This window comes from Rhinoderma darwinii, chromosome 4 (genome assembly GCF_050947455.1).
Source record: "Rhinoderma darwinii isolate aRhiDar2 chromosome 4, aRhiDar2.hap1, whole genome shotgun sequence".
NCBI lineage: Eukaryota > Metazoa > Chordata > Amphibia > Anura > Rhinodermatidae > Rhinoderma > Rhinoderma darwinii.
This window is the reverse complement of record NC_134690.1, coordinates 58,196,518-58,220,210: the sequence shown is the minus strand read 5'-3', so window position 1 is coordinate 58,220,210 and position 23,693 is coordinate 58,196,518. Positions and strand designations below refer to the sequence as shown.

At 45.6% G+C, this 23,693-nt stretch overlaps 1 protein-coding gene across 2 annotated transcripts in view; it reads left to right on the top strand.

The window, feature by feature from the left end:
• The window catches only part of RNF144A (ring finger protein 144A), a 109,132-nt gene extending 92,569 nt beyond the window's left edge, over positions 1–16,563 (top strand). For both annotated transcript variants that reach the window (XM_075861133.1, XM_075861132.1), the window contains exons 8-9: positions 8,730–14,071; positions 14,918–16,563. In XM_075861133.1, coding sequence (XP_075717248.1) covers positions 8,730–8,861 — 132 coding nt within the window. In that variant the 3' untranslated portion in view covers positions 8,862–14,071; positions 14,918–16,563. The remainder of the gene's footprint in view (positions 1–8,729; positions 14,072–14,917) is intronic.
• Positions 16,564–23,693: the final 7,130 nt, after the last annotated feature.

Below are 23,693 nucleotides of genomic sequence, written 5' to 3'. Positions count from 1 at the left end.
CCTTACCACAGATGGGCTATAACAGCAGACAACCTGTTTGAGTGCCATTGCTGTCTAAGCGAAACAGAAAGGCAAGACACTAGTGGGCAAAAAAGCGCAAAATTGGATCTATGAGCAGTGGAAAACATCACCTAGTCAGATGAATCCAGATTCCTGTTTCCCCAGGATCATGGGAGGGTCAGAATTTGGTGCAAGCAGCATGAATCAATGAACCTTTCCTGTCAGGTGTGAACAGTGCAGGCTGGTGGAGTGATGGTATGGCGAATATTTTCTTGGCTCACCCTGGGCGTTTGAAACAGTAGGACTTACCTAAGCTTTGTGGCTGACGAAGATCATCCCTCCAAAGTAATTTGTTACCCTAACGCAAAGGGGCACATTGGCGCCAACTGCGAGAAGCTAGTCTGTAGGTGGGTGCTGTTATAGTGGGCAATAGATACGACACTGCGGTTGGGTTAACTTTTGTTTACTGTAGACAATCAGAATCAGATCTCTTCTTCCGTGGTTAAAACAGTTAACTTCAGATAACAAATGTCTTCATAACTGGGCGCCGGAACACGGCCAGGAGTTAACCACATGTGGAAGGTTGGGACGTTGAAGTGCGCGGCTCAATGTCTGTTCCGTCTCCTCTGTGTGGAAATGTCTCTGGTGCACTGTCACGACTACGGGAGTTACGCTTCCTTGTCCTCAATTAGGGTAAAAGCAAGTCCAGTACCTGTGCTCCTCAGCGTCGTCCCCCTCATCCTTAGGGTCGCGTCCAAGGTCTGGCTGCTGCATCACTAGACTGCTGGACCCCTGCACGGCTGGACCTCTGCACGGCTGGGCCCCCTGCACGGCTGGGCCCCCTGGACCGCTGAACCACTGCACGGCTGGACCACTGCACGGCTGGACCACTGCACGGCTGGCTACTGCTGATGGCTGCTGGGCGGCTAGTGCTGCTGGCTGCTGGGCGGCTACTGGTGATGGCTGCTAGGCGACTAGTGGTGATGGCTGCTGGGTTGCTAGTACTAATGGCTGCTGGGTTGCTAGTGCTGATGGCTGCTGGGTTGGGTACTCACTGCGGCCTCTTCCTTGGACAACTCGTCCTGCAAGGGTCGTCTCTTCCCGCTCTGTCTCTCCCTTTTTCCTCCCTCTGCGATGCTGCCTTTCTTGTTCCCTCCTCACACCCGCACACACACTCGTCTCTCCTCTTTCTCTCTCTTCTTCTTCGTCACAGACTCTCCCCTTTCTCCTCCGCTCTTCGCGCCCTTTCTTTTTCCACTTCCGGGTCGCACGCGTCACATCCGTCCTCCTCCTCCTTCTGGAGGCTTCACTCCTCCCCCGACACATACGCGAGCGCCTGACAGCCGACGATGCCATGGCAACTCTCTGCTCCTGCGCTCGGGAGCCGAACTCCCGAGTTACAACGACAGCCAGTGTTCCTGCGCGACTCTGGACGGGTAAGAATACAAAGGGTGTTGACCACCATTACACTTCCCCCCTCGTTCTGAAGTACAGTCCTCTGCGCTTACACTTCAAAGTCCTGTAAATAAGCCGGTAGTCTGTTATGGCTACGTCTCTGAGGATACCGTAATCCGCGATTCTCTTCGGGTGTTGCTAACTCCAAAGCACCGGTCAACTCTGCTGCTTCCATTGGCACTCGTTCCCAAGACGCCGAGGGGTTATTTGAGGGGATCACCAGCCACCAGTCCTCTCCTGCAGCAGTCGGCAACGAATTCCTCTGTCCTTCTGGTACTGGCGAGGATACCACGTCTGGCATTGGAAAGGTGCAGGGCTGCGACAGGTTCCGGTGTAGGTTTCTACTCTGACCCCGATCTCCTTCTGGCCGTAACTCATACACCGGGAGTTCAGGATCGATCCGTTTAATCACCACATATGGCCTTCTTTCCCATCAGGGTTCCAGCTTACCCCCGCTTGTCGCTCGGCGGTTCCGGACCAGTACACGATCTCCAGGATGAAAGATTGCGTGACGTCTAGCTCGGTTCGGAGTCTTCTCTCTTCCTCCAACTCTCCCCACCCCGCTTTTCTCGATGTTCAAACGTCTCTGGTGTTCTTGTACCCATTCAGTGGGAGACCTGTCCACGTGAGATTTTCCAACAGGAGCGCTAGTGGCAACCGACTGGGACGGCCGAACATTAGCTGATACGGGGTGTATCCCGTTGTGCGGTGCATCGTGTGATTGTAAGCCCACACCAGGTCATCTACGTACTCGGGCCATCGTTCCTGTTTCTCCTCCCCCAGGGTTCTCAGCAGACCAAGTAACGTGCAGTTAAATATTTTACAGGCCCCATTATCTTGCGGGTGGTAAGGCGTCGTCCTCGATTTCTTGATTCCATGTAGTACACACAGCTCCCGGATAAGTTCGGATTCGAAATTCGTCCCTTGGTCGGGTAACAGTCGTCTCGGACACCCGTAAGGACGAAGAACGTGTTTCCACAATGCAGTGTCTGTTGTTGACGCAGTTTGATCCCGGGTGGGAATCACTACCGCAAATTAGGAGAAGTGGTCGACACACACACTAAGGCATACTTGTGGCCCGACATGACTTCCTGTATGGTCAGGAAGTTGACCGACAACAGCTCCAGAGGTTCTCCCGTCTTGATGACCATCGGCTCTTCGCAATGTTCAGTAGCCTTGTGCACCACACAGGTCGCACATTCTTCGCATACGTGCCTGGTTACTTCCTCTAATCCTGGGGAATAGAAGTGATTACGGATCAATTGGACCGTTTTGTCCGCTGCAAAGTGGCCTCCCTTCTCATGTATCCATCTGCATACTGACTTCACGTCTGCCTTTGGTAACACCAGCTGCCATAGTTCTCGCATTCGCATTGGTGTGATCCTTGCCAGGTTTGTAATGGATAACGTAGTCGAACCGAGCCAACCGGGCCACCCACCTCTGTTCCATTGCTCCCAATTTTTCAGTATTTAGGTAGGCGAGGGGGTTGTTATCAGTGCAGATGTCCACCTTGCTGCCGGCTAAATATTCTGCAAAGCGTTCCATCACGGCCCACATGATAGCTAGAAGCTCTAGTCTGAATGAGCTGCAGTTCGCGGGGTTGCTCTCCGTTGGTCGAAGGCTGCGGCTACCATACGCAATGACCCGTTCGGTTCCTCCTTGCTGTTGTGCCAGCACGGCTCCCAGTCCTTTTAAGCTACCATCGGTGTATAACCGGAATATTCTATTAAAGTCAGCGAAAGCTATGATAGGGGCTGTCACTAGCCTGGTCTTCAACTCCTCGAACGCCAGTTGTTGAGGTTCCTACCACTGTTCGGCGACACTCCGACTGTGACTTCCCTTCTTCTGTGTGGGTTGTCCGCACCGGAGTTAATTCAGGGGGCCCGCGATCTTGGCGAAGTCTTGAATAATCGTCGATGGTATCCGACTAATCTCAAGTAGGCCCTTACTTCCGTTGAGTTTTTCGGTACGGGCCACTCTTGCACCGCCTTCACCTTCCCAGGGTCCGGGCGATTCCTTTCGCATCTACGAGATGACCAAGGTACTTGATCTGTCGACGGGCCAATTTACGCTTACTAGATTTCAATTTGAGACCATACTTGCCCAGCCACTCCAACACAACATGTAGGGGCCGGAGATGTTCGGTGAAGGTCTTGGAGAAAATTACGATGTCGTCCAGGTAGATCAGCACCGACTCGTAATTCAAGTCCCCTAAGCAATGTTCCATTAACCTCTGGAATGTACTGGGCGCGTTGGTGAGCCCAAACGACATTCGGTTAAATTCAAATAGTCCAGAGGGAGTGATAAATGCTGTCTTTTCCTTGTCCTCTTCGTTCATGGGCACCTGCCATTACCCACTGGCTAGGTCCAGGGTTGTATGAAATCGTGCTTCTTGCATGGCAGTTAACAACTCCTCCACCCGTTGTAGAGGATAGGCATCTCGATGAGTGCATGCGTTTAGCTTCCGATAGTCCACGCAAAATCTAAGGGAGCCATCCTTCTTATGTACCAGAACGATTGGAGCCGCCCACGGACTTTGGCTCTCCCTGATCACTTGACCGTCCAACATCTTCTGTAATAGGTCTTTTACCTCCCGATGCAATGCCGGTGGGATATTTCGATACCGTTCCCTGATAGGTGGGTTGATTCCGGTGTGGATTTTGTGCTCGATAGTGGTGGTACACCCGTAGTCCTCTTCGTGTTGGGCGAACACCCAGTCAAACCGTCGCAACAAAAGCTTGAACTGCTCCTCGGCCTCTGTCGTTGGGGCCACTCTGTCCAGCTCCAACTGTTGCCACAGCCGGTTGCTCGAATCCCGTTTGGGAGTAGGACCCTGACCCTCTTGCCTTGACCTTTCTTCAGTGCATTCGGTATTGGTTGGAACGGACACGTCTTCTGGCCGGACTATCTCGATGCCCGCCAGTAGTGTGCCCGCTGAGATGACAATAGAGTTCGGTGTGGGATTCATCAACCGGACCGTGATCATGCCTCTTGCGATTCGACATATCGTTCTTCCTACCACCCACGCACTAGGATTCTCCATAGTCTTTACGAGTTCTACTATGACCAGGGCGCCCTTCAGCCTGTGGTGTGTGCCCACCATCAAAGGAACATCGACCTCTTGACGGGGTTGCACCCGGATTCAGGTTCTGCTTGGAGCGTGGACCATCCCTACTTGCCCCACGAGAGTCTTCCAGCTTGCTTGCCGTTGACACACCTGATGAACATAAAATAGGGTCTGTTGTACCTTTTGATCAAACGCCAGCCGCTTCCATTAACTGTCACTGACTTCGTTGAACATTAAGTTCGTGTATCTCTTGTAGAACATTCATGCCGATGGTCGAGCGCATTTATGGACCACCACGATGCCGGCCCACGGGAACGCTCGTCCAAAGACCTCCGCCGGTAGCCAGGTCACCCCCGCCATCGGAATTGGAAGGCTGTTGGCTGCCGTTAGTTCTATCCAGGGTGCCTCTAACCTCTGATGCTTCTGGAACTTGTCGTGGAATAGCTGGTACGTCATGGTCGTTACCTCGGATCCCGTATCAATCAGGCAGGGGACCTCCACTCCCCCAATGACGACTGTCACCACTGGACATCGGCGCGTCAACAGTTCCCCGTTCCCTCGTGGGTCTAAAAGTGAATTGCCCATGGCTTGACCCTCAGCGGAAGGAGTTCCTAGTTTAACGGCGGCTGTTCCCTTCTGGAAAACTGCTCCGCTCTGCACTCTCTGGCAAAATGTCCTGTTTGATCACAGCGCCAACAAAGACGAGGACCACCTGGCGGCCCTAGGGATAATCGAGGCGGCGGCAGTCTATCGGCCATCACTCTCAACTGCGTGACCTCCGTTTTTCAACTCCCGGATTGCTTCCCGGACATCCCGGGTGAAATCTTGAAACCCAGATCCCGGTCGCTCCACTCCACCTGGCGTCGCTTCTGTAGGGCTGGTACATTGTGAGACTACATTGGTTTCCCCAGCTTCTTCTTCATGGAGTTCCAGGACTTCTCTTAGAACATCACCCATCGTCACCGTTGCTGTGGCTCTGATGAAATCTCGAAGTGCCCTTCTCAAGGTGCGACTATCCAGATCGGAGATGAACTGGTCCCTCACAATCCGGTCGGGCTCGGGTAGCGCCGCACATCCCGCTGGGTCTTTCTTCACCAACCGCCTCCAAATGCCTTGAAGCCCCTCTGCAAATTGTTGAAGAGACTCCCCATTATTTTGCACCCGCGTGTAGAATTTATTTTGCAGATCAGCGGCTGAAGTGACATCCCCGAATAATGAGTCCAGTCTATTGATGATAGCTTCTAGCGTGTCACGCTGGTCAGCTGGTAGGACCAGTACAGCTCTCCTTGCATCCCACTCTAGGGAATTGAGTGCTAAATCGGCTTGGTGGGCTAATGTTACCTGGAACAAACGGGCGACCGCTCGTACCCTCTCGGCCCAATCTGTAATAGATACACTCTGTCCATCGAATTTAGGGATGTTCATCACAGCAGCTCCCATCGGTATCGCGATTGCGGCAGGAGCGGCAGCGCCTCCGCTGCTTGACAGTTCCATCCTCCTCTAATCTGGGTCTTCGACCCTGCCGACTATGCCAAATTGTGTAGGTGGGTGCTGTTATAGTGGGCAATAGATACGACACTGCGGTTGGGTTAACTTTTGTTTACTGTAGACAATCAGAATCGGATCTCTTAAAACATTTAACTTCAGATAAGAAATGTCTTCATAACTGGGCGCCTGTTCCGTCTCCTCCGTGTGGAAAAGTCTCTGGTGCACTGTCAGGACTACGGGAGTTACGCTTCCTTGTCCTCGATTAGGGGAATAGCAAGTCCAGTACCTGTGCTCCTCAGCGCCATCTCCCTCGTCCTTGGGGCCGCGTCCAAGGTCTGGCTGCTGCACCACTGGACTGCTGGACCTCTGCTCGGCTGGACCACTGAACTACTGCATGGCTTGACCTCTGCACGGCTGAACCTCTGCACGGCTGGACCTCTGCATGGCTGGGCCCTCTGAACGGCTGGGCCCTCTGAACGGCTGGCCCTCTGAATGGCTGGACCGCTGAACCACTGCACAGCTGGACCACTACACGGCTGGACCTCTGCAAGGCTGGACCTCTGCACGGCTGGACCTCTGCACGGCTGGACCTCTGCACGGCTGGACCACTGCATGGCTGGACAAATTCACGGCTGGCTAGTGCTGCTGGCTGCTGGGCGGCTAGTGCTGCTGGCTGCTGGGCGGCTAGTGGTGATGGCTGCTTGGCGGCTAGTGGTTATGGCTGCTAGGTGGCTAGTGCTGATGGCTGCTGGGTTGCTAGTGCTGATGGCTGCTGTGTTGGGGGTTGGGTACTCACTGCGGCCTCTTCCTTGGACAACTCGTCCTGCAAGGGTCGTCTCTTCCCGCTCTGTCTCTCCCTTTTTCCCCCTCTCCGATGCTGCCTTTCTTGTTCCCTCCTCACACCTGCACACACACTCGTCTCTCCTCTTTCTCTGTCTTCTGCCGCTTCGTCACGGACTCTACCCTTTCTCCTCCGCTCTTCGCGCCCTATCTTTTTCCACTTCCGGGTCGCACGCGTCACATCCGTCCTCTTCCTCCTCCTGGAGGCTTCACTCCTCTCCCGGCTCATGCGCGAGCGCCTGACAGCGGACGTTGCCATGGCAACACCCTGCTCCTGCGCTCGGGAGCCGAACTCTCGAGTTACAACGACTGCCCGTGTTCCTGCGCGACTCCGGAGAGGTAAGAACACAAAGGGTGTTGAACACCCTTACAAGTCTGTCTGCATGGGCCCTGCAGAACCATTTCAACACCTAGTCTATGCCACAATGTATTTGTAATGACGGGGTAGGGAGACAGACAGGTGAGCCCTAATCTACCCGCCACTCGGTCCCTGCCTACTTGCAACGGCCCGTCCTAGGCGACGGCGTACAACTGGGCGACGGTCCCTACGCAGAAATAAGTGCACGACAGACAAACAGACAAGGGTACACAGAAGCTAAGGGAAATGGGGCAGTTGCCCACGGCAACAGAGTGAGCAACAAGAGTAGTGAACGAGCCGAGTCAAACCAGGAGTGCACGAGGTACAAATCGCAGAGCAGGAGCGTAGTCAGTAAAGCCAGGGTCAAAAATGAAGCAAGGTGTAAAGGATCTGCCAGGCACAACTTCTGTGTATACGCCCATAGGTAATCAGTCTGCACCTGAGTCTATGCCTCTGAGACTGACTCCATCTTCCACCACTCAGGATGGCAGGCTTAGGAGTGGGAGAGCCTATCGCAGCCTGGCCAGATGGAGCTAGCTCCCGACCTCTGTCTATTTATACCTGCCTTTCCTGTTCCTCCTTTGCTTGTGATTCTTCTCGTGTGGTTACCTGGCTCAGCTACAGCTTCTGACTATTTGATCCTGCTCCATACTGACCCTGGCTTACTGACTACTCTCCTGCTCTGCGTTTGGTACCTCGTTCACTCCTGGTTTGACTCGGCTCGTTCACCACTCTTGTTGCTCACGGTGTTGCCGTGGGCAACTGCCCCATTTCCCTTAGCTTTGTGTACCCTTGTCTGTTTGTCTCGTGCACTTACTGAGCGTAGGGACCACCGCCCAGTTGTACCCCATAGCCTAGGGCGGGTCGTTGCAAGTAGGCAGGGACAGAGTGGCGGGTAGATTAGGGCTCACTTGTCCGTTTCCCTACCCCCATCATTACACAAGGTCAATAATCATAGCTGGAGCAGCAGAGCCAGGAAACAGAAAAGAATCACAGGCAAAGGAGGAGCAGGAAATGCAGGTATAAATAGACAGAGGGCGGGAGCTAGCTCCGTCTGGCCAGGCTGTGATAGGCTCTCCCACTCCTCAGCCTCCCAGCCTGACTGGTAGACGATCGTGTCACTCTCTCAGACTTAGGAGCAGGTGCAGACTGATTACCCACGGGCGTCGACACAGAAGCTGTGTCTGGCAGATCCTTTACAGTATTGCTGCGGTTCTGAAGGCCAAAGGAAATCCAACGCTCTATTTGATGGTTGTCGCTAATAAAGTAGCCATACAGTGTACATTTGTAGATAGATAGACAGACAGAAATGAGATAGATAGACAGACAGACAGACAGACATGAGATAGATAGATAGATAGATAGATAGATAGATAGATAGATAGATAGATAGATAGATAGATAGATAGATAGATAGATAGATAGATAGATAGATAGATAAATGAGGTAAATTGCATGACAATAAGTTTATCAACATTTCGCAAAGAATATGTTCTATTCATGAGTATTTTTCTTCCACAGGTGGTTGGAATTTTTGCCGGATTCGGCCTTCTGCTTTTAGTAGCCTCCCCCTTCCTCTTATTGGCCACACCATTTGTTTTGTGCTGCAAATGTAAATGCAGTAAAGGAGATGATGACCCCCTTCCAACTTAATGCCCGGGAGAATTATTTGGATTTCTACAACGTTCCAGCACACGGCTGAAGGCGACATCGCACTTGGGACACGTTGTAGCCTCCTCTGGCTCAAGAAGCTTTCCGGGACATAAACTAAGCCATTATACTCAGATCTCGTGTCCTCGTCGCTCCTGACTTCATTCCAGGATTATGGTGATTGCATCACTGAGGAGATATGAGGATTAGTCCGCACAATGTACAGATGACATCATACATCCACATAACAATTGTAGGGTCTGACATCGGTTCTGGTCCCGTCGGTCCAGTTTTAAACAGTTTTTAAGCTTAGGTGGCGGATATGTCATTCCTGATTTGTTACTTTCATTTGTTTCCTTGTAAATTGCTGTATATTTCTTAAAATGCATTGTTTTAAAGGGAATGTGTTGCTGTAGATAAAATTCTTGTTTTATATCGCAGGGCACTCATGTTTGTTGCAGTCTGGATTTACCAAAGTGAGAATTGCTAAAAAAATAACAAAAAATTAACAAAAAAGAAAAGAAACAAAAAAAGTTACAACTTCGAGCCCAATTTCCTTAGATGTTGCTGTTTTTGGAGCTACATATGCAATATAAGATATAAGAGCACACTTTTATACTCATTGTGGCAGGTATACTGAGCTGGCTAATATTTACACAGCGTTAACCTAGATCAGGCAGTCTGAAGATGCGCCAAATCTATCATAGTGGCGCACGCTGTTTGTTATATTTGGCGTGTCTTGCTAGACAGGCTGGACACGTTTCTCTTCCTCATACCAACTCTTGGTTGGCTTAGTTTTTGTTTGGCGAACTTTGGTGGTGCATTTTACCCACGCCCATACCCTCTAAGTCACGCTCCTTTTTTTAGGCAGTTTTTAAAATTGACTAGTGAGGCGCGAGCATGTCTAAAATTAAATGCATCAAATAGTGCCAAAGTTTAGCGCATTTTTCGACACATTCCAGACGCAGACATGGTAGTAAATCTGCCCCATTGTGCTCATTAATCTATGTTATATATCTGCACGTTTTATTATTAGCCTCATACTTACAATACAAACCATAAGGAGCAAATATATTTATGGAATTATCAGTTTCTAGTGACTGGGAAACATTCCAGCAGCAACATTGTGGATTCACCTATAGCTGTTGTATATATTCCCTGCATATTAAAGAGAACCTGCCATCTCACTTAACATGGCTGTTTTAGTAAAGACTTGTATTCCCCATGAAATAACAATGCTGGAGTATCTTTTCTCAGAACTCTGCATTGCTCCATCCCTCAGTTGTTCCTCTTGGAAATGTATCAATAAACTGAAAACTGGGCATTCCCATTCTCAATAGAGTGGGCTCCTACATAGTGTGGACTGTAATGACCTGGCGACAAAAAACTTTCAGACACTTTGAGGGTAAAGACAGAAAGGGCAAGAATATGAAGAATTTTGTTGCGTTCATATTCGGGGCAGTTTGTGTCCTTTGATTTTCTGCTATTGTGCACCCACAGGAGTTTATTTTTCCATGCTGCAATAGGATATCGCCTCCCCTGCCAGGGCTGCTACTTTATAATGTAATGGTATAATCACAAAGTAAACGGTCTTTGTCTTAGGCTTAGAAGATTAATGGGGTGATTAAAAAAACGCAGCACATTGTGTATGTATGTATGTATGTATATATGTATATACACGTATCGCTCTTTTGGGCGTCCAGGTTACCATGGTATTTGTTGTTGTGTATCTACCAATATATTTCTGATATTGACATATTAACCCCTTAATGACTAGGGCTTTTTGCGCGTTAATGACCAAGGATTATTTTTACTGTCGCATTGAAAAACGCCCGTGAAAAAGAAGTGCATGTCACTTCTTGAGCCGTTTTTTATTAACTCTATCAAAAAACAGCTCGAAAAACGGCCGTAAAAAAATGCAGCGAAAGACGCGAGTTACTTAAAAACGGCTGAAAATCTGGAGCTGTTTTCCCTTGAAAACTGCTCCGTATTTTTAGACGATTTTTGCTAACGGAAGCAGAACGCCTCCAAACATCTGCCAATTGATTTCAATGGGAAAAACGGCAGTCTGTTCTGACTTGCACCATTTTTGGATGCATATAATATATTGATAAACTTTTATTAATGTTATTTTAGGAAAGAATTGAAGATAAACAGCTGTGCCAGCATTGATTTTTGTGTTCTAAATTTACGCTGTTCTATGGGTCGTCACGATTACGGGGATAACAAATATGTAAAGGTTTTATGTTTTCCTACGTTTGCAAAATAAAAAACACTTTTTTTAAAAATAAAAAATATATATATACTTGTTTTATTTTATTTTTTTATTTTTTCCCCCATTAACTTTATTTAACTATTTTACTTTTTTTTTGTCCCACTGGGGGACTTCTCTTTGCAATCTTCTGATCGCAGAGATAATGTGTATATATGCGTAGATATATACTTAATATACCAAAGCATTATTGCCTGTCAGTGAAAAATTGACAGGCAATCTATTAGGCCATGCCTCTGGCAGAACTGGGGGGCCTTTGTTACACCCCCGACTGCCATGGAAACTGATCGGCGCCCCACAATATTGTTGCGGAGCTGCCAGAGGGAGCTTCCTCCCATTTTCAAACACAGATGCCGCGGTCGCTATTGACAAGCGGCATCTAATGGGTTAAACTGCCGGATTCTGAGAGCGCTTTGATTCCGGAAGTTGGGGCAGGAGCCAGGCTGTGTATAACAGCCGTGCTCCTGCCGCTGTTCTTGTGGGTACACTGGCAGTACCCACAAGATCAGAGCGACCGATATATCCGTCGCTATGCGGGAACTAGCTCCTGCTTGTGACGGATATATCTGTCGCTCTTCGTTAAGGGGTTAATAAATACACTCACACAATTACCATGGTAACCTAGACGCCCAAAATAGTCATAAATATGTATAAATGTTAATTGATTTAATATGCTCTTTTTTGCTGCCATATTTGAAGCGGTGGCGAATTTAACAGGTGAGTATTCTGCAGCCAGATTTTTTTTTTTTTACACCTGGACAACCCTTTTACATAATATAGCTGGCACAAGTTAATATACACAACCCCTGCACTCCTTTCCTCACTTTGCACCCCTGGCCACCCATCCCCTATTCCCCCCATCACTCTTACATCTTGATATACACGGCCGAGGCAGCGACTAGCAAGCATATACACAATGACCTCAGAAGTCGGTTAAGCACCGCCTAGGAGTCCCTCATTATACCAGCCCCTTCTCCTGGTTACAGCGAGGGATGGAAGAATGCAAAAGATTTCCCCTCCTTCTCGCCCTCCTATACTTGCCAACAGCCGGGAGGAGTCTCACTGCTGGATCCCAGCTCTGAGGGATGCTGCCACCTACTGGACACAATAATTATGTGTGCTAATAATTAGGAGTGATAATAATGTAATAATAATGAGGAGATAATTATTACAGCTTTCTGACTACTGGCCCATTGGCTCCCTTTCCCTTTCAGGCCCCTATGCAGCTGCACAGGCGGTATGGCCGTCCCTGAGAATTTTATTTTTTGCCTCAGTGGGACGCTGCAATACAAGTTCCTATAGGGGAGCATTCCAACCTTCATAGGTATATCTATTTTTCCTCAAGCATACTACCCTAGGGAGTGCCCCTGGTATTAATCTTCCACTCTGTGTATCTTCATACAATAATCTATTGTCCTTACACAGTCTGTTATTGTAAGCACTGAGGGTGTAAGGACACATCCTAATGACAAGGTGATCCACAATGTCCAGTTATCAGTTTATACCCACATTTCCAGGAGCGATTACAGAGGAAAGGCACAATACTGTGTTCTGAGAATAGATGCTCCAGAATTGTAATTTAATAGGGAATACAAGTATTAACTAAAACAGATGTGTCAGGAGAGGTGACAGGTCCTCTTCAAGAAGTTCTTGAGAGTCTCTGATTTGCCCAGCAGGCTCTTCTTCAATATATCAGTGGAATATTATTATAATTCAGAAACTGATCTCTGTAAAACCAAATTCAAGAACGAACTAAATTAAAATGTCAAAAATGTAACTTTCCATTGGCATTACCATCTTCTAGTTCTGAGCGGTAAGAATGCGACCTCTGGGCTCCTCGCTGATCTAGAAAATGAATGGACTCTGGTGCCTTTGGCTTATTACCTCCACAGCGGGGCTCTGGAGCCCCCGCTGTGTAAGGACCTACAGCACAACTCTAATCATGATCAGCAGTTTGACCCCCAGCGATCAGAAAGTGATGGAATATGCTAGCGATATGCTGTCATTTTTTATGGTAGGAAGACCCGTTTAATACAGGGATGACAACGTATTATAGCCACTGCCGGATCCAGTGTAACTTTTTTAGTGGCCAATAACGACTTTCATAAACCTCAATAGAAGCTAAAAAATTGGCAGCCAGTAGCAAATGTCATGGTTCGCTGGCTACTAGGATTTATGAACAAATTCTGAGCTGCACTGGCCTTTTGCAGATCCGATGTTTTTACTTACATAGAAATGTATTGCTGGAGGATTATATTAATAAATCCCTTCAGTACTCCAGTCATGGCAACTAAGGAGGGCAAGTTGGCAGCTGGGGTTGAACAAATTGTGGATTGTTTGGTAACTCCTGTGTTATTTTTCAGTCTTGCTGTGGTTGGTTTGGAGGGGTGATGGGTGGGAAGGAAAGGACTTCCATGGGACCTTGCGTCCCTGAGTTTTTCTATTTAGTGTACTTTTTTTATATTTTATTACGTCACAGCAAAGGTGTTAGAAGATGGCATCAGTGTGGGTAAAGGAGTTGGGACCCCCTCGATCACAAGAACAAAGGGGTGCTGCACTTGTCAGCCTCATACCTTGAAGATTTTTGTATTAGTTTATAGCAATGTCCCAGTACCCAGACCCTCACAATTTATGTGAGATAATTTCTGTGAACCCTTTTAAATTATCTGGATTGACTGATGATCCATCTGTTGACGGATATCAGGAAGGCCAAAAGGGCTCATTTAGTATCTAGCGGAAAATCATTTATTGACAATGACCTAAAAGGAATACTAAACATGGACAGGAACAAAAAATCAGCACATAATTGTCAGTCTGCACTTCTGCGAGTAACAAAAAGCCCTGAAGAGGTCTAGCACATGTTCCTGGTGTCTACTGCAGAAAGATCAGTGGGGGAAAGTTTCTTCAAGCTTCATCACAGTTTGAGGCAAAGCAGTCTAAGGCCTCATTCACACGGCAGGGTTTCCCGGCCGGGTGCCGGCCGTTCATAAATCGGCTGCATTAGGAATAATAGACCCCTAATGGGGCTATTCACACGACCGATTTTTTGACGGCCGGGAAATCCGGCCGTCAAAAAATAGGACATGCTCTATCTTCGCCCGGGTACCCTGCCGCCCAGCTCCCATAGAAGTCTATGGGGCCGGGTATTACACGGCCATCACCGGAATGTGTTCCGAGTGATGGCCGGGTTTCCCGGCGCTTGCGCTCTATCTCCTCCTCCTCACAGCGCAGAGTGCATGTGAGGAGGAGGAGTTGATGCCATTCTGACGAATGGCATCGCTGTACACTGTGTGGCAGGGCCGGGGTGTACAGCAGGTGGAAGGGAGCGCTGCGCTGGCTCCCTTCCTCTGCTTGTTAAAATCACCCTGGCCCGGCGACACCTTCGATGGCACCGCTAGCAGCTGCAGCTGCTGCTGCTGCGGCTGCTGCTACTGTAGCGACGCCACTATAGCAGAGCGGGGAGGTATCTCCCCGCTCTGCTATGTGCTGGCCGCACTTTAGCTCCTTGAAGGAGCGGAATCCCCGTGTTTTTCGGGGATTCCGCTCCTGGACAGAGCGCTTGATGTCTCTGTCCATATCTGGGCAGTGACATCAGGGGAAACTCCTGAAGCGGAATCCCCGAACACATGGGGATTCCCCTTCAGGAGTTGCCGCTGATGTCACTGTCCGGATCTGCCCGGCCCGGCACGGATGCAAAACTTTATGCAAACCGGCCGGGCAGAATGGCCGATTTTACCTGCCGGCACTCGGGCTCAGGAACGACCCGTTCGTGTGAATCCCGCCTAAGCTCATCCGCTGACATCATCAGGCCACATGTCAATCACTGCTTTATGCTGAAGTACTGCCTCCAGTTCTTCTAGGCCACAAGGTATCTGGTGACATCACTAGATTTTAAACCCACTTGGCTCAGGCACCCATTTTGCATAGCTCTAGCCTTATGTTCTTCTGTGTGTCCTGGGCCTGGTATTGCCATGTTCTCCGTTCCTGATTTCAGATTTCTGCTTATCTCTTCAAACAATCTTTCTTCTGGTTACCACTTTCAACAGTTTTGACCTGACTTGTCCATCTTCCAACTACAATCCTTGTTGCTAGATATTCTTTTACTTGCCACTAATGGGAGGCTTCAGGGCCATGTCAGTGTTAAGGGTGAATATCAAGGCCTATTTAGATTCTGGACCCTACACTAATCTGTTTGTGGCACAAAAGATTCACTGCTAAGATCATAATAGGAAGACCTGATTTTGTTTTTGTAATTTCTGGATTGTGATATGAAATAGTAAGTTCTACTCGCATTCAAAAGTACAGATTTCAGTTTTAACTGTCTAGTTGTTATTATATTCTATGTTGTAAATCAGTCATGTTGCTTGATACATCCTCCAGGCACCCTGAAAGTCTTTTCATGAGGCCTTGAGATACCAAAGCAGCCCCAAATTATTTTGCTCCCTCCAACACTCTTCACGGTTGGGATGATTTTTTTTTTTGTTTTAATTATCTTCCTACAGACTTTTATTCCAGTGGTCGTGAAGACCATTCAGATGGTCGTGAAGACCCCCACACGAGGATTGTTGTTGGAGAAGCTTAGATTTGATAGAACATATTTTTTTTCTTCCTCTTATTGTTTCCGAGAGAGATAAGCAGTCTGTCAGCAGACCATCTCCCGTTACCCTGTCCTCTTTACCCGGCATCTCTGACTGAGCTGAAATATACATTTTTCAGGCGATTGTGGCTTATAACTATTAGTCAACCCATGATTATCTGATGCCTATAGGCACCTACAAACTGACCTTGACATTCATCTTATATGTAAAGTGCTGAATTACTTCTGAAATATTTTCCTCTTAGTAGACCAATGAAGGTCCAAGTAGTTTGAATTTATTTTATATTGTGTATATTCTTACGTGTGGCCTTACCCTTATTAGTCAGGGCAAATGTTACACCTTACTAAAACTACACTCCATTTTACAGGTCTAAAAACTTTTTTGTTTCAATATCCTTGATTCAAAAACCCCTTTAATTCTGAAGGGTTCACAAACTTTATCTCCAAATTGTACATACTTTTCTATGGTCTCAATAAAAGTTCCAAATTCAATACAAACTTGATACATCAAAATCTTGACTTGTTACATCAGTTTTAGAGCACATAGTAATGTTTCTATATATTTTAGTTATTTTGCAATATACATTGTTTATACTGTTTGCCTTTTCAGCTGCCAAAGCACTTTAGGTTTTCATTCAGATTATGGTTCTTTATATGCGGTGTATTATGTATTAGAGTTACTTTTGGCCCTACTGCCTAGGTACATTGCAAGAGGCAATTTTTTTTCAGCTGAATCAAAATTTTCTCAAATTGTTCATGTTTTCTCTTTTCTGATGTAATGTCTGGCCTTCTTTATAATTTACATTTTTGTGTCATTAAAGTGATGTTTCTCATTATTTTTTTTCTTTAACAGTTCTACAGCCTTATATATATTATTGAGTATAAATATAAATGAGAACAAGAAATAAGAGTTGGTCCATGAAGCACACTATGGCCTCACACGTGCTTTAGTTGTGGTTTACTTTTTTATAGATCATAACTTTAGCATAAAGTTACAACAAAAGGTTTCAAAAATGGTTGAATAAAATGTACAGTGTGAATAGTGGGTATCAATTATAAGTTAAAAAAAAAAACAACTAATAGAGAACTCAAATACCATTTAGGGTACATTTCAAAGAAAAAAAACTTTAAGAAAAAAACATTAAGAATAACAGACTATGGTTTGGCATCAACCTCTATAGTAGCATACAGAAAGAATTACAAGCTGTTGGTTGCAGACAAAATCTGGGAAAAGGTCTGACCCAGTGGAACTAGAGGTGATACAGACTAGGAGGAAAGCTCTCTTTTTCTAGCCATTTTGAGAGTTTAATCGAACCCACAAATGTAATGCTCCAGATTCTCAACTAGCTCAAAGGAAGGTCAGTTTTATAGCTCCTCTAAACAGCAAAACTGTTTGCAGCGGTGCTAACATAATTGCACAAGGGTTTTCAAGTGTTTTCTAATCATCCATTAGCCTTCTAACACAGTTAGCAAACACAATGTACCATTAGAACACTGGAGTGATGGTTGCTGGAAATGGGCCTCTATACACCTATGTAGATATTGCATTAAAAACCAGATGTTTGCAGCTAGAATAGTCATTTAGCACATTAACAATGTATAGAGTGTATTTCTGATTAATTTAATGTTATCTTCATTGAAAAAAACTGTGCTTTTCTTGCAAAAATAAGTAAATTTCTAAGTGACCCTAAACTTTTGAACGGTAGTGTATATATATTTATTTTTTTCATGTTACTTTGTGAATTCACCATATTTACAGATGTAAGGTCAACTCTACACTTAAAATGTTAAAATAATGTCTTTTTTATTTTCGTCATATGGGTAAAAGGTCTACAAACTTTAAAGCAGGATGAACAGTTCTTGGACCCTGCTGTTTTAGATCTTAATGTACCCGTGACCTTAAAAAAAAAAAAAAGGTATTTAAAAAGTGTCGTTTTCCTTGTAAACATTTTATATACAGTATATTTTATGAATGATGTGGTTTATGGTTATCACCTCACTGTCATCAAATTAACAATTAGAAATCAAGGAGCCCATTTACAATTTTTGTACAGGGCGGCTCTGTTGTTGGTGTCCACCCCAGGGTAAGCTACTGTGATACTATAAGAGTGTTTCAGTCTGGTTGGTAGCTGTGACATCACAAATCTTTTTGTCAGGTAAGCAGCTGTGACATCACAACTGTGTTTCCCTCAGGTAATCTACAATGACATTACAACAGTTTCAGTCAGGTAAGCTATTTTGACATCATAGATGTGTTAAAGTGAGGTTAGCCTCTCTGACATCACAATGAGTTTCAGTCAGGTTAACATCTGTGACATCACAAGTGGGTTTCAGTCAGGAAAAATTGTTGTGACTTCGCAACTGTGTTTTCACATGGTCTATAGCAAAGAGGGATATAGGGCTACCTTGAGCTGGGCCCCCTTTTTCTAAGGGCCCATAGCAACTGCATGGGTTGCCTGTATGGTTCACACACCCTTAGTCACTGTTACTGTTCAGGCAGTGGACACTTAGTAGCCACCATCAAATTGACACAGGCTAACCTGGGGTGCGGAGCCATCACATTTGACCTTCTCGCAAAGTCATTGACTCATGTGTACTCCCCAGGTCGCGGTTTCCAGGATTGTCTCCAATCAGTAGTAGCTGACACAATCATAAGCCGATGTGAGGTATATAGATGGGGTCAGATCCGGGGGACAGAGTGTTGCATCACCAGGGAGCAGACAAAAAACGTGGTCAGAAATATGGCCAGGGATTAGGAGTTAGAGACAAGGCGACAAATCCAGAGGTACAGTGCAGAAATGTCAGGAACGTAGCAAGATCAGGAGCAGAAGTGACAAGAGCAGATAAGCATTTTGTTTTCTGTTATGGGCCCCTGACACTATGCGCACCACTACGTGTGACAGCTGCTAAGAGTCATAAAAAGTGAAGGAACTTTTTCCTTTATAGTGATTGTTAGTTCTTTGAGACAGAGGAGCTCTATGTTACTGACTCTCCAGTCTATGAAAATGGACAGAATTCTAGATTTCCCCTTCATGTGAATCCTCTCCTAGGACCCAGGACTTGTCAGTCCATTCCATTTGTTAGTAGTACCTGAACACAGAGATGATTCGTCCTGTCTCTATTTCCCATGATTTCAGGGGAGATAAAACGTACATGTTTAGGAGTCATACGCAGCTGTGTTGCACCTGGCTTTTTATTTATCTTTATCCATTTCATGGAATATTTATCAAGAGTAAAAATTCAGAATATGTCATCACCTTGTTACACACAGCTGCAGCAATAACACTGTACAGTACAGGGAACATTCCGGTCACAGCACTGCGCAGTGTATAGCGAACCTGTCACTGCAATGATAAGGCCTTAAAGGGGTTTTGCAGTTGTATGTAAATAAGGCTTAAAGGCTATGTACACTTTTGAAGCCAATTTTTTTTAAATAAATCAATGTTTTATCTGATTTTCAATAACTTGCAAATGGATTTTTAAAAATATTTTTTAACTTTTTCAGCTCTAGCTTCTATGTATCCTAAATACATAGGAGCTGTATCGTTCCATCAAAGAAGTTTTTGTCAGGTCAGCTGTACTGACGGCTTGGCTGAAAGCTTGGTCACGCAGGATCCAGCTAATAACGATCACATCTAATTTCATAACTTAGATGTGATCGATACGCAGGACCAGCTTTCAGCCAAACTGTCAGTAAAGCTGATGTGAGGGAATCGGCTGAGAAGGCACGATACAGCTTCTATGTTGGGTTCAAAGGTGTATATATTTGTTAATCACTCTATAAATGAAAAGCCATTCAACATTTTATATAATTTGGGGAAAATGTATCAAGACTGGCATGTCAAGCTCCGGTCTTAAACTATTTTACGTGCACACCTCTTAATATATTTGGCGCATCTTTGGCTGTCTGTGTGACAGAAATGCATATCTACGCCTGCTATGAGTATGTGTAGGTCCTGGCGTAAATTATAATAAATCTGTTGTTCCGGTGGAGGCTCTGCACCCTTCGGCTAAAGTAAAAAGTTGCAAATTTTAAAGAAACTATGGTGTGCCGCAAAATTTGCACCTATAGCAACAGGTTTATGCCAGTTTTCTGGCATAAACCTGTCGATATATTCTCCCTTTGTGTCTCAACTCCACACTATTATTAAGATATTTGTTTGTTGTCAGTAAATGAGTACACTTGTAAGGTCCTGTACACACCTCCTTTTTTTTTCTTCCATCGGAGGTATACGTCATTTGAACTCACTGGGCACAGGAGTTTACATGAGCCTGGAGAAACCCCTGATGTCACTGTTCATATATGGACAGTGATGGCAGGGGCTTTCAACTATGGAGCTGCCGGCCCGAGCGTTGGTAACGCTCTGGCCGTGGATTCCGCTCCTTTAGGAGCCCTTGATGTTGCGGTCCATATAACGCATACCTGTGACGGTTGCCATAAAGTGATATTAGTCACACTCAGGTTCACATGTAAAAAAAATGTATACCACATGTATGCGTTTTTTTGCGGTGTCCCTCAGGATGAGATAATGTAGTATACTCCATCCTCCAAAAAAAAAGTTATACCGACGTATACCAGCCCGACAGACCAAAAGGACACTCTTTTAGACTCTGTCGGGATGATGGACACTTAGCGTGTACCTTGGTGAGCTTTCCCCACGTGCACGCTAAACGTAGGGCCAAAACGTGATGTGAACATAGGCGAAGAGGGTAAGATTTCAGTAAGTGTGGCCCTAGACCCTTACACTGGAACCCACCCGAGGATGGTGCCGTAATGAAGGCGGACAAAAAAACTGTTTAATTAAACATGACTTTTACTCCTGCTGGGGCACAAAGTGTAATGGTTACATCAGCTTAGCGGTACATGGTTACCACACAGCTTGGTGGCTACAGTCTTTAACCCCTTTAGGACGCAACCTGTTTTGGCCTTGTGGCACAGCCGATTTTTTTCAAATCTGACATGTGTTACTTTATGTGCTAATAACTCCAGAATGCTTTTACCTATCCAAGCGATTCTGAGATTGTTTTCTCGTGACATAATGTACTTTATGATAAATTTGATTGATAAATTCAATATTTGTTCGTGAAAAACACCAAAATTTTGAGAAAATTTGCAAAAATTCGCATTTTTCTAAATTTAAATGTATCTGCTTGTAAAACCGATAGTAATACCACACAAAATAGTCACTAGTTACCATTTCCCATATGTGTACTTTATATTTGCATAGTTTTTTGAACATCCTTTTATTTTTCTAGGACGTTACAAGGCTTAGAACTTTAGCAGCAATTTCTCACATTTTCAAGAAAATTTCAAAAGGCGATTTTTACAGGGGCCAGTTCAGTTCTGAAGTGGTTTTGAGGGCCTTATTGTAATGATGGGGGTAGGGAAACGGACAAGTGAGCGCTAATCTACCCGCCACTCTGTCCCTGCCTACTTGCAACGACCCGCCCTAGGCGATGGGATACAACTGGGCGGCGGTCCCTACGCTCAGTAAGTGCACGATACAAACAGACAAGGGTACACAAAGCTAAGGGAAATGGGGCAGTGCCCACGGCAACACCGTGAGCAACAAGAGTGGTGAACGAGCAGAGTCAAACCAGGAGTGAACGAGGTACCAAACGCAGAGCAGGAGAGTAGTCAGTAAGCCAGGGTCAGTATGGAGCAGGATCAAATAGTTAGAAGCTGAGCTGGGCCAGGAAACCACACGAGAAGAATCACAAGCAAAGGAGGAACAGGAAAGGCAGGTATAAATAGACAGAGGGCGGGAGCTAGCTCCGTCTGGCCAGGCTGCGATTGGCTCTCCCACTCCTAAGCCTGCCATCCTGAGTGGTGGAAGATGGAGTCAGTCTCAGAGACATAGACTCAGGTGCAGACTGATTACCTATGGGCGTATACACAGAAGTTGTGCCTGGCAGATCCTTTACACTTATATATTAGAATACCCCAATAAATTACCCCATTTTAAAAACTGCACCCCTCAAAGTATTCAAAACAGCATTCAGAAAGTATTTTAACCCTTTAGGCGTTTCACAGGAAATAAAGCAAAGTAGAGGGGAAATTTACAAAAATTTTTTTGCCGAAATTCATTTGTAATAAAAAAAATTGTGTAACACAGAAAGTTTTACCAGAGAAATACAACTCAATATTTATTGCCCAGGTCCTGCAGTTTTTAGGAATATCCCACATTTGGCCCTAGTGCCCTAATGGACTGAAACACCGGCCTCAGAAGCAAAGGACCACCTAGAGGATTTTGGGGCCTGCTTATTTTTAGATTATATTTTAGGCAACATGTCGAGTTTGAAGAGGTCTTGTGGTGCCAAAACATTGGAAACTCCCCAAAAGTGACCCCATTTTGGAAACTAGACCCCTCAAGGAATTTATCTAGGGGTATAGTTAGCACTTTGACCCCACAGGTATTTTGCTATATTTATTGGAGTTAGTCTATGAAAATGAAAATCTACTTTTTTTCTGAAATAACATAGACATTTTTAATATTTACAAGGAATAAAGAAGAAAATTCACCCCAACGTTTGTAAAGCATCTTCTCCCGATTACGGAAATACCCCATATGTGGTAATAAACTGCTGTTTGGACCCACGGCAGCGCTCAGAAAGGAGGGAGTGTCATTTGGATTTTGGAGCGCAGATTTTGCTGGATTGGTTTTTAGTGCCATGTCGTGATTGCAACCCCCTGGAGGGAACAAAATAGTGGAAACACCCCAAAGTTACCTCATTTTGGAAACTAGACCCCTCAAGGAATTTTTCTAGGGGTTTAGTAAGCATTTAGACAACACAGGTCTTTTGCAGAATTTAGTAGAATTAGGCCGTGAAAATGAATATAAACATTTTTGTCCACTAAAATGTTGAATTTTTTCATTTTCACAAGGGATAAAGGAGAAACAGTCGCCCTAAATTTGTAACGCAATCTCTCCCGAGTACGACAATACCCCACATGTGGTAATAATTTATTTTTTTAATAGAAATTAATTAACCTTTGCAGGACTGATCCTTTTTTGCTATTCCATTTTAGTTTTTCACTCCCCGCCCTCCAAATGCCATAACTTTTTTATTTTTCCATGAATAGAGCGGTGTGAGGGCTTATTTTTGGCAGGACGAGCTGTAGTTTTTATTGGTACCATTTTTTGGTAGATGCAAATTTTTGATCACTTTTTTTTTTTCTTTATCAAAGATTTTTATTTTGAAAATATAACAATACATAAACATTTCACGGTTTGTGCAAAAAAAATAGAAATTTGCACGCAGTGCAATACATTTAAATGAAGTATCATAGTATAACAACAGTATGCATATATATATATATATATATATACATGTATAAGAACAACAGTAGAAGGTAGCCTCCCACCTATCATAATTGATTGATAAGAGAGATATAACGGCAATAACTGTACCATGTTCGCATCAAATCAGTGCAATAGTCAGGGAGACCGCCCCCCCAGTAAAGTGAGAAGTGACACTTATAAGAGCACTTTTGAATATATGGACACACAACATATAACACCAGACAACAAAGGGAAAACACATACAGACAAAGCGCTTCAGGTAGGTAATATGATTTGTTCAGAACATTCCATCCATCCAGAGAGGTAGATCAGCACCATCCCGGAATCCAGACCACACCATCCAAGTTTGGACGAAGAGCCCTGATTTGCCCCTATCAGCGGACAGCAACTCATCCATCCTCATAATCCCGTTCACCTCCGTTACCCATTCCGCCAGGGGCGGTACAGTATGCGACTTCCAGTGACGAGGTATCACCGTTCTCGCTGCGGTCAAGAAATGTCGAAAGATCCCCTTTTTGAGGTGTGGGAGTGATCCAGGAACCATAGAAAGCAAGCCTATGGAAGCCGAGGTCAGAACCTCAGTATGGAAAAGCTTGTTGCCTAGATCAAAAATCTTTCCCCAAAAGGGACGTAGCATGGGACAGTCCCACCAAATATGCAGC